Here is a 12327-nt window from a genome sequence, read left to right as displayed (position 1 = left end):
CTTCTTTTTTTTGGGGGGGGGGGGCCACGGGGGTACCAGGGTTTGAACTCAGGGGCACTCAACCACTGAGCCACATCCCCAGCCCAATTTCATATTTTATTTAGAGATAGGGTCTCACTGAGTTGCTTAGCACTTCACTTTTGCTGAGGCTGGCTTTGAACTCACAATCCTCCTGCCTCAGCCTCCTGAGTCACTGGGATTACAGGCGCGCCACTGTGCCCAGCTAGATGAGTAACTTCTAATCATCTCCCAAAGGGAACTAAAACAATGTCTTAGTTTTGGATCAAACATTTTTACTAAAACTTGTAAATAAATTATTCACTATTACACAAATAGTTCTTTGCTAAAGAGAAATATTATTACAGATTACAGGTATCTGCAATTACCTGGTCTAGGAATATTCTTGCTAATGGAGCACAATCCGTGGATCTGATGAACCGCACAACATCCGCCACACTCCACTTCAGGGGGTTACTATCCAAGTGAAGCCTTTCAGCAACTTCAATCCTTATTTCCTTCATTTCCCACAACAAATTAAACCAAATGGTGTAAGAGCTATTTTATTTGAAAAAAGTCTCTCCATAATTACCCTTCAAGACAGGATTTAAAGTGATCTTAGAACATGATTTTCCCCCAACACAGATGGCAAAGGCCCACATGCATTAGGTGGTCAGGAAATTTATAACATAAATTTTATCTTATTTATTTTCTTATAACACATTATCAAAATGGAAGACTTCATCTCAGAATTTCAGCACAAAGAAGTTGGACAATTTAATAGAAAAAGAGTAAGTTTTAAAATCTCCCATTTGTTCTTGGTCTATTTCAGCTGGGTCTCTGCTAGTGTGCTAAAGTGAATGGGATGGTATTTTCAATGAAGACTAACCAAATTATCAGAAGAAACCTTTTATTGCTCTTGCTCATGGTACATTTTTAAAAAGTAATCCAATTTTAAATTGATAACACTCCACACCACCCCAGCACTGGGATCCTGAGTTGCATCCCATCCCTTTTTACTTTGAGATAGGGTTTCACCAAGCTGTCCAGGGTTGCCTCAAATTTGTAATCCTCCTGCCTCAGACTCCCAAGTCATGGGATTATAGGTAAAACAACAACTTAATTGTAATCTTGAATGTGTATATATAATATGCACAAATCACATATTAAATATAGTAAACAAGATCACTTAACCAGAATCAAAAGGATAAATAATTTATTTCTACAAACCATACATATTATGGACATATTAAAAGGCAATTTTTCCTAAATTAAGTGACAGGCTACAAATAAACTAGCAATTAAGGTTTTGTTTTTAACTTAAAACAAGAAACTGCTGAGAGACTGCCCCTCATAAACAGATAATCTCCAAATAATCCTTGAAACACATGTAAATCACTGCTTTTGGAATCATTTTAAAAGAGACTCTACTATTTATTCTTCATAAGCTTGTATTAAAAAATGTGGAATGCCTACATTATTAACAATTAGATTCTAGAAGGAAATTAAAACAGAGGGAAAAGAAAAAGAAACCATTATTTTTAAAAATGGTACCTTTGGTGAAGGAGGTTTATTTTCATCATCAGAAAATGAAAAAGAGCGAAGCTCTCTTTTTCTCCTTTGTCTGTCTGGGGGCAGTGAGGTGGATATCTCACTTTGGGTGGGAGAAGAGGAGCATGACTTTTTTTCTGACATTTCTGACTCTTCCTGTAGTTCATCCTGCTGCTCAGATGTACTGCCCTCACTTAGGGAATCATCATCCCCTTCATCTGCATCATCTTCATCCTCACCTCCACTTCCCTAGAGGAAAAAGAGACAAGACTCATTGAAATTCAGAACAAACCAGTTCCTGGGCCATAAAACCATCTCCTATTGGCCAGAGATCTGAATTAGAAAGACCTGCAGATTCTTTCTGTGTTCATATGAAAAAGCAGTGGCTTCTGGAGAAGATGGGTGCATTATAGATAACATACCTGGGGTGAGCCCACTGGGGTATTATCAACAGATGCAGAGGAACGTTTCTTCTTATGAACAAAAACATTTTTCCGTCTCTTTCTCCTTTTACTGGCTTTTTTCAGGGCACAAGCTAAGTTACTATGCCCACCAGGTGGCCTTCCAATTCTTTTATTTTTCTTCTTTCCATAATAGTGTGCTAAATGTGGATGACAAAGAAACATAAAAGTAGCTTTATTATTGCTGGGCACTGGAAAACCACAAGAGAGTTTACTAACATAGTTGTAAACAGGTATACTATTTTTGACTGAGGTTTAAATTCCATATACTGGAATAAGGAGATAAGTGTTCAATTTAATTAATGCTGACAAGTGCATAAACCTGAATAATCCTCTACCTATTAAGATACAGAACATCTCCATCAACCCAGCTGTTCCCTCCCAGAGCAACCACTATTCTAATTTAATTTCTCTTGGGAGACAGATTAGTTTTGGCTCTATGGAACCACACAGTAGGTAGTTTTTTAATGTATGACTTCTTTTACACAGGATAATGTTTTGGAATTTCATCTATGTTATCATGTATATAAGTTTATTCTATTTTGTTTGTGAATAGCATTCCATTGTACAAATGTACCAATTCATCTACCTTCTTGTTTGATGGGCACTTGGGCTGTTTCTGGGCTATGAATATAATCAGTTTACAATGAACATTTTTGTACAGGCATTTAATGCACATGTTTTCATTGCTTCGCATAAACACCTAAAAATGTAGTTGCTGGATCACAGAGAGGACATACGATTAACTTTTAAAGAAGGTACCAGCTTTCCAAAATGGTTATGTAATTTTACAATCCCACCTAAAATGTATGGGAGATTTAGGTATTCTACACTTTGCCAACCAGTAGTAGTAATGTCAGTCTTTCATTTCAGACAATGTAGTGAGTATATAGTAATTTCTCATTGTAGTTTTTTTGTTTGTTTTTGTCTTTTAAAATATACTTTTATTAGCCAGGTACAGTAGCACACACCTATAATATCAGCTACTCAGCAGGTTGAGGCAGGAATATTGCAACTTCAAGGTCAATCTGTGCAATTTAGTACAACTCTGTCTCAAAACAAAATTTTAAAAAGTGCTAGGGATGTTGCTCAGTGGCAGAGCACTTGCCTAGCACACAATCAGCCCTGGGTTCAATCCCCAGTACCGCTACATAAATAAATAAAACGAAATATAATTTTATTGTTGACACATAACAATTGCACATATTTATGGGGTGCAGTATTTCAATGTAGGTATATAATATGTAATGATCAGGTCAGGATAAATGGCATAATTATCACTTTGAACATGTATTATTTCTTTGTGTTGTGAACATTCAAAATCCTCTTTACCTTCTATTTTGAAATATACATCTAGGTTTGTCAACCATAGTTATACTATTAGGCTATAAAGCATTAGAAGAACTATTGGCCATCCTCTTTCCATTCCCCTCTGCTACACCTTTACTCAGACTCTGGTGAGCCCTATTCTAGTCTCTATTTCTTTGAGATCAACATTTTAGCTTCTAAATATAAGTGAGAACATGCAGTATTTGTCTTTTTGTGCATTATTTATTTCCTTTATAATGTCTTCCAGTTCCATTCATGTCACTACAAATCTCACTGAAGTTTTGCCTTTCCCTGATGACTAAAGGTATTGTATGCTTTTTCATGTGATTATTGAACATTTGTATATTTTCATTCATGAAATGTACATGCAAGTCATTTATTTGTTGTTTCAAACTGCTTTATTTCACTTTTGATTTTATTTAAATTATAAAAAAAAAATTTGGTGCTATGGATTGAACCCAGGGCCCTCACTCATGTGCTAAACAAGCACTCACCACCGAGCTACATCCCCTGTCCTTTTTGTTTCTAAATATTTTCACCTAACATGAAATTCACCCATTTAACGTGTACAATTCAGTGATTTTAGTATAAATACTATGTTGTGCAATCATTACCACTATATAGTTTCAGAACATTTTCTTTCTTTTCCCCTTCTTCTTTCCCTCCCTAACCCTAACCCTAATCTTTTTAACTTGAGTATATTCTCCTTTACAATTATAGCTTTTATATTAGGTCTATAATAGATCTTTATTAATTTTTATACATGGTATGAGGTAGGCGTTAAAGAGTATCTCCCCACCACCCTATTTGTATATCCAGTTGTATCATTACCATTTGTTAAAAAGAAATCTCCTTTCCCTATTAAATTCCTTGGTCACCCTGTTGAAAATCATTTGACCATATAAATTTGGCTCTATTTCTGAACTCTATTCTGTCTCATTGCTTTATTTCACTATTATTTAATACCAAGTTCTTTTGATTACTACATAGCTTTATGATTTAAATAAAGAGAGAAAGTGAAAAGTCCTTCAACTTTATTCTTCCTTCTAGGTCCTTTGAGTTTTCATTTTAATTTTAGAATATAGAGACAATTCATAAATGAAATATACAGTCTATCTCTAGGTTACGTATTAAGGCAATATCAAAATATAATGGAACTTTCTACACAAATGAATTCTTTTTAAAAAATTTTTTACATGTTGATAGACCTTTATTTTATTCATTTATTTTTTATGTGGTGCTGAGGATTGAACCCAGTACCTCACACTTGCTAGGCAAGTGCTCTACCACTGAGCCACAACCCCAAGCCCAAAAGAATTCTTCTTAAGGATTAAAGTTCATTTATTACCTTTACTAATTAGGAAAAATTACAGATGCTCCAAAAAATCTAGGCTAGTTTCAACTGTATCATTGTAAAGATAAATTCAGGCAAAAAGCAAAATAAAATTCACAAATCTTCCAAAGTCCAAAGTAGTATGCTTATATGTGCATTTATCTGAATAGTATTTTCCATGTAGTTCCTAATAGTTGTAATTTTCTAAACTATTCTGATAATATAGTCTAAAATAATCTTTACCCTTACAGAGTTTACAATCCAATATATACAAACAGAAACTAGAATGTTAGACTCTTATGATTTTATAATTCAAATATTGATTAGAAAGCTTGCCATACCACATCTGAGTCTTGGATCAGCAGCATCACTCACCTCAGAGAGCTTGCTAGAAAGCCGACTTTCAGGTTCATAGACCCACAGGTCTGATAAACCAGAATCCATTTTAACAATATCCTCAGGTGATCTGCAAGCACTATAAAGTTTAAAAGGCAGAGCCCTAAAAGAAATCTTTCAAATTTAACACAGCAAACTCCTTCTCTGTGTTATGGTTCTCCTAAGTGACACAGGGATTTGTGGGATTTAAGGAAAAGCAGGATCAGCATTTTGTCTTTTGAGTAACAATGCCTTAATGAGGCTCCCAACTGCAAATTTCATCCTACATGGCCCCACCTCAGTTTCATAACGGAGAAGATAAGCAAAGAGAGGAAACAGGTGTCAGCACAGTTCGGAGTGAGACTACAACTTCCTCCTCTCCTGCTATTTATGCTTCTGCAGCCACCAGGCCTACTTTACTGCTCTTCACAGACACTGAAGAAGTTCCTACATTAAGCCTGTGCCCTCAATGCCTCCTCCACCAAGATGTCTGTAACAGCAATGTTCTTGTTTCCTTCAGATGTTCCCTGTCAGAAGACTCTTGAACACCTTTACATACAGCACTCCACACCTTGCCTTCTCACTCCTCTACTGCACTTACTCACCTTGTTTCATTCCCCACCTCTCGTATTTAACTCTCTGTAGTTGTTCATTTGTTTATATCTCTCCAAATTACATGAAAACTCAGGACAGGAATTTTGTTTTATTAATGTATGCCAGTACTCACATAATAGGCACATAATAAATACCTGAAAATTATATGAATGAAATGACATACCCAAGAGCTAATTTATATATGTGCCACATTAAAGTTGGCAAACTAGGACCCATAAGCCAAATCTGGCCTATGGCCTATTTTAGTATGATTCTCTAGCTAAAAATGCAATCTTATATTTTTTAAAAACCTTCTTTAAAGATGAAAATATTACAGCATAAAAAGAATATTTGAGAGAGATCACGTGACCCACATCATAAAATATCCATCATCTGGTCATTTATAGAAAATGTCTGTGTCTGCTATATATAAGCATGTCTGCAAAATAAAAAATTTCCACTATATAAGGTTGTAGTTGCTATAGTTAATATATTCCAAAAACATGACTCACTGTATTTGGTCTTTGTAAGTACAGAGCAGTTCTCAGAACATGTATCCAGAACCATCCGCGGACCAAAGAGGTTAGGACAGCATTCCAGTTTAATACAGGTTTGCCGGCAGAATTCAGTTACCCGATCTGCTGTTTTCACTATCTCAACAGTAGCCCGATAACTTTTTCCTTTATATCTGCCATTGGAAGAAATCAGATGACAGATTTATTGAGCCAGCGATTACCCAGAGAAAAATCAAGCATGTTAATATACCTGAACAATGTTTTTGCTTCTTAGAATATTCTGGGTCCTACTGAGTTTGAGGACTCTGAAAACAACATTGTACTTAAATCTGGTAAGAGGTGATAGCTAAAAGCTGAGTTATTTAAATTAATAAAATTAAGTTCCTACTTTCTCTTCCAATGTGAAAGTTCTCAAATAGTAATCTCACTAACTACTACAAACACAAAATGGTGTTTCATTAAGTCTTTCTTTAGTGATCCTCAGAAGATAGTTCAAGGATAGTATGATTGCCAACTGTCATCCATTCACAGTCAGAAAGTAAGAGTAAACTGCAAAAGTAATTTTGTGTCTCTTGAATCTAATAGAAAATTGTTCTTGAACTTTTGTGTCTTAAATTTTCTATTTCTTAAATTCATTTTTACCATATTTTGTAAATTTTTTGATCCATGACAGAATGGAATCTAAAAAAGAAAATAAGCTTACTTCTTCATCACAAATAAAAAACAAAGCAGCACTACCCCAGAAAACAAGCATCTGATATAATCCACAAAAGAACTGATTCTGTGACCTGTTAAAGACAAACAAGAATAAAGAGCAGAGGAATCTACTCACTTGGCTTTTAGGACTTCCCCACATCCATGCCACACCGAGTCTTTGTCCAGTTGGAGCTCCCGAAGGACACGACTAGGTTTATAGGCTGCATTGATAAGTAAAGTGAGGACCTGAACTCGGTTTTAAAACAGAAATATGGGTAGGGAAGGAGAAAAACAGATCATTAGCACCATGATACTCTTGCTATTTCAGATTAAGACAATTGTTTAGAGATTAATTCTAATCATATTAATTAAGAAACATTAAGAAAATAATAAAACCAAACATATAACAGTTGCTTAAAGTTGCAAATAAGGAGTAACCAGATTCTCTTAAACATTCAAAATGCTATGGCCATGAAAAAACAGGCACCGTGAATTTCAAAGTACTCTGGCACATGCTTCCAAATGCTTTCCCAGTTGTAGCATACATAGGTTACATTTGTTTGAGACACTAGACACTATAGATAGCTGAGCCTCATTGAGGCTAGAGGAGTCTGCCCAGAACCTCTGGCTTCCCCAGATCCTACATCTTGCTACCTTGAAGGCTGAAAAGTTTATAGGTCCTCACATCTGTTACCCACAGTACAGTACAATGGTTGAGAGTCACTGCAAGTCCAGCAGATGCATAGCTTTATCATAGTCCTTGGTTAATATCACACAGTCTCCAAGTTATAGACTTATCAGTTCACATCACATAGTTCTCATGTGGTCTCTGACAGAACATCTTTCCATGCTGACAAAAGTAAACCTGCCACATGAAGAATTACTTAGTTGAATGTCTCTGGGGGAGCAGAAATAATCATGTGTCCAATATGCTGTCCTGTACAGTAATCCCCCATTTATCTGTGATTTTATGTTCTGAGTTTCAGTTACCTATGATCAACTATCCAAATATATTAAATGGAAAATTCCAGGAACATAAATTTATAAGTTTCAAATTGCACTATCCTTCCTGGGATACGAATCACCCCTTTGTCCAGAGTATGCATGCTGTGTACGCTACCCCTCTGTTAGTCACTTAGTAGTGTGCCAGTTATTAGATCAACTACTGAGGTATCACAGTACTTATGTTCAAGTAACTCTTAAAGTAGCCTAATGCCATTATCACAATGCCTATTTCACTCCCTCACTCCATCTCATCATGTAGGCACTGTATGAGCTCACATTACTACAATCAGAAAAGTAAATACAGCACAGTAAGATATCTTGAGAGGTACCACATTCATATAACTTTTATTATAGTATATTGTTATAATTGTCCTATTTTATTATTCATTATTGTTGTTAATCTCTTATTATGTCTTATTTATAAACTAAACTTTACCACAGGTGCTGATTTGAATGTGTTCTCCCAAAATACATGTGTTGGAAGCTTGGTCCCCAGAATGATAGATATGGGAGGTGATGAAGTGATGGGACCTTTAAGAGATGGAGCCTACTGGAGATACATAAGCCATTTGGGGACATGCCTTTGGAAGGAATTGTGGGACCTTAGTTTCTCTCTGGCTCCTATTTGGCATTGTGATCTCTTTCTAACACAAGCATTCCTGCCACATGATGCAGCCAAGAAGACCATTACCAGAGGCTGAAATGGAGCCACCTGATCAGGCTCCAAACTATGAGCCAAATAAACCTCTCTTTCCTCACAAGTTTTGCCGTAGGTATTTTGCTATAGTAACAAAAAACCCAACTAATACAGTAGGTATGTATGTACAGGAAAAAAACACAGCATAAAAAAGGTTTGATATTATCTATGTGTTCAGGCATCCACTAAGATCCTGGAATACAGACCTCATGGATAAAGGGAATACTGTACATGAGAAAAGTTAGTAACTTTTGATAAAATCTAGAGTTCTTACTTCTATGAAATATGGCTCCTGAATGAATGAGCCAAGGAGACTGCTATTAAATTTCCAAATTATTCTGCTCTACGCTAGCATCTTACCTCTCTGAGGACCAGAACACAGTTCCCAGGTCCTACACACTGAGGCAGCTCAGCAATTCTTCCTTTGTTAAGATATGGCCCTGAGAAGCAACGGTGGTTGAAGTATATCTTTGGACAGCAATATTTTCCATTAACCATAACTGAGAAATGAAGAAAAACAAATATTAAGAACAGTCTTTCTGGGCTGGGGCTGTAGCCCAGTGGCAGAGTGCTTGCCTAGCATGTGCAAGGCACTGGGTTTGATTCTCAGCACCACATATAAATAAATAAAATAAAGGTTCATTGCCAACTAAAAAAATACATATTTTTTTTAAAAAGTCATTTTTCTATCCCATGTTTCCAATGTTGAATTACTGGGAGAGGGTGGGCAGAAGGAAACAAGCAAATACACCATTAGGTTTAGTTTTGGGATTATGTATTTTCTTTCTTTTTTTCTTTTTATGATTCCTTTCTTTCTCTCCTTTCCCCTTCCCTGCTCTTTCTTTGAAGTGGTGGGGATCAAACCCAGAGCCTCATGCATTCTAAGCAAGCACTTTACCAATGAGTTATATATTTTGGAGGTTAATATAGTATTTGAGAATGCTCTTGAAATACCTTATATTTAGAAAGCTTGTACTTACCTTATACTAGATTTACAGAGGTTATCACTCTACTAAAATCAAACAAATGTCCTGAATTATATGCTGATTAACTCCTGGACTGACAGCAACATTATTCTAGAGCCCTCTACTTCTAACAATAAAGAAGTAGAAGATGTACTTCATGAACCAATATTGATTCCTGACAATCAACGATTTCTTTTCTAGTTCTTCAAAAACCATTTGATAACCTATTCAGGAACATTTCTAGGGATTGACATTGCATACCAGAACTATAGTTTGCTTCTAAAACCCACGAAACAAATATTCTGGCAGCTCTGATACTGTGTGAGCTCTCCCATCTCTGGGATTTCTCAGAGGGCTAAAAGTATATTGTGACCATATCTCTAGGTTCCTTTTGTGTGCAGTGGGTGCAACAGGGGCCTGACACCCAACTCAAATATTTTTCTGAATGAATACTGTTTTATAATCCCTCACAGCAACTGATAGTTCAGCTACTGAATATAGAAAATTCAAAAAGACATTAAAACATCTTCATCTGATATGCAGTAGAGGCTCTTCTAATGGATACTGTTCTTTCATCCAACATTAAGGAAAGCAGATGTATGTACACTGTCCACTATTGACAGGACCCGCATTCATAATGTTCTCTCTTTAATTAAAAATGCAGTTTTAGCATGGTGGTTAACCTTTCAGTATCCACTTTTCTACCTGAACTCTGCCATCTAGATTCCCCATAGCAGGATTAAGATAGTCATGCCTCTGCTACTAAGGAATGTTGGCAGCTTCTAGCTCTCAGTTACAAGTCTGTTCTATAGTTGCCCTGATCTGGGGACTGCTCTCAGTAGGAAAGAATCACCTTGTCTAAGGACCCTTTCCTTGTGAGGTAGTGGGAGCTGAAGTCTACTTCTAATAACAAGTAATGAGTGACCACAAAGCCTGAATCATGGACAACTCTGTGTGTTGTATCAGCTCTAAGGCTCCTTGTGGGAGAAGAAACATCTATTGCAACTACCTTGCATTTCAACTTCTTTCTGTATGTAATCCTGCTTCCTTCACTCCTTCCAGAAGTTGTTACCAAAGTACTCCCTAATGAGACTCCTGCATGCAAATATCAGTGTCTCAGATTGGTTCCCAGGGAACCTGAACTATGACAAAACCCAAACCAAGATGACTTGGTTGTGGTGACATATGAGATTTTATTAATGTCTTAATTCTGTAGTTGCAGTAGGCAACAGAAAGGCCAGTAATGCAAAAAAGTAAGTGGTAGACATAACCCCAATCCTCTATGTATAAATGATGTAATAAAAAGTTACTGGGTGGAAGAGAAAAAAGTACAGGTTTTGAACTTGAGTTCCATTTCTCAGCCTTCCACACATGAGCTACATGAGCTGTCCGAGCTCTGGTTTCCTTTCTAGAGCACCTGAACACCCAATCTATGCTAGAATATACACAATCATGATGGTAAGCATTATACGGCCAGAACAGGAGTAGTCAAGAATAGTTCCACAGAGACCCTGGACAAAACATAAACTTCCAGCAAGCTCCTTATACCATTTATCAGGCATTGCCTCTGAAACAATAAAATAAATCCAGTGCTTAATTTTTTTAATTGTGAAGTTTACATATAAAGAGTCAGTCACTTCTCAAGCACCTAGCTTAAGAAAGAGAAATGCCTGGAAAACCTCAGGTTCTTTATCTCAATTTAGGGATGGTAACATCAACCCCCAGAGTATTTGGCACCTGATAGGTAATCAATAAAGAAAACCTATAATTAGAAATGGGTAGAACTATTCGCCTAGAGGTGATTATAAAACTAAATACATCTTAGACAGTTATAACTCCAGTGTCTCAATTAGGAGCCTCCCCTATGAAGCCACAGTCTATAAATCAAATGTCAGATACAGTCCATGAAAAGAAGACGGTCCTCTTTGCTGTAAGATATAAATGCTTATTGTACCTGAGTCAGTGGAGTTTGACTCCTGACTCTTCAGGCCCTCGTGGACAGTCCTGGAGGATGGTACTCTGGGTTAGGAAAACACAGCAAACAATGAGATCATCCTTAAGATCAATTAAGCATGAGATTTAGTTTCTTCAAATCTAAGAAAGCAAGTGTGGCAGTTTGCATAAGGTCCTTCTTTCATCATACTTTTCATTTTAACAATGGTAATTGCTTTTCAAACTGTGTGCAAGGTTTAATTGGGTCAACAGTCTATAGACAGTGTTGTAAAACTGCTTATTCAGATGAATTTTACTTGATTCACGCATTCAAGAAATTATAAAATTTCTTGTGGGATTCCTACACCACAAGTAAACTATTCATTTTTCAATAGCCACAGAACAATTTCTTACATCAGTTTTGAAATTTTTAAAAATTACTTTTGTATTAAAAAAACACGGAAATTCATTCTGTATGCACCAATCCCTAAAACAGGCTAATTAATCTTTTTAGAATGCTTCCTGACTAAAGCTGTGGACTGGTCTTGACAACTAAGTTGAGGAGAAATCTAAGGCCAGTATTATCACTGTTGTCTCAATTCTGTATCTGAAATAAAATTTTATGGTCTTTTGCTCCACTTCTATTGTCAGGTTTTTTTGTGTGTGTGTTTGTTTGTTTGTTTTTGTTTTGTTTTGTTTTGGTACTGGGGGTTGAACCACTTTATCAATGACTATATTCCCAATCCTTTTTATTTTGCTAAACTGCTGAGGCTGGCCTTGAACTTGTGATCCTCCTGCCCCAGCCTCCCAAGTCACTGAGATTACAGGCATGCCAGTTTCATTAACCATATAGACACAAAGGCAGTTATAAATAAAT

At 36.3% G+C, this 12327-nt stretch overlaps 1 protein-coding gene across 6 annotated transcripts in view; it reads right to left on the bottom strand.

The window, feature by feature from the left end:
* Positions 1-12327, bottom strand: part of Sfmbt1 (Scm like with four mbt domains 1) — a 160133-nt gene that overhangs the window by 6617 nt on the left and 141189 nt on the right. For all 6 annotated transcript variants that reach the window (XM_047530992.1, XM_047530993.1, XM_047530989.1 and 3 more), the window contains 7 exons: positions 11473-11537; positions 8914-9053; positions 6988-7097; positions 6153-6328; positions 1971-2149; positions 1552-1797; positions 387-515 (listed from right to left, as the gene is read on the bottom strand). In XM_047530992.1, the coding sequence (XP_047386948.1) occupies positions 387-515; positions 1552-1797; positions 1971-2149; positions 6153-6328; positions 6988-7097; positions 8914-9053; positions 11473-11537 (1045 nt within the window). The remainder of the gene's footprint in view (positions 1-386; positions 516-1551; positions 1798-1970; positions 2150-6152; positions 6329-6987; positions 7098-8913; positions 9054-11472; positions 11538-12327) is intronic.

This window comes from Sciurus carolinensis, chromosome 17 (genome assembly GCF_902686445.1).
Source record: "Sciurus carolinensis chromosome 17, mSciCar1.2, whole genome shotgun sequence".
Taxonomy (NCBI): Eukaryota; Metazoa; Chordata; class Mammalia; order Rodentia; family Sciuridae; genus Sciurus; species Sciurus carolinensis.
The sequence above is the reverse complement of the archived record's forward strand: the minus strand, read 5'-3'. Positions and strand labels throughout refer to the sequence as shown.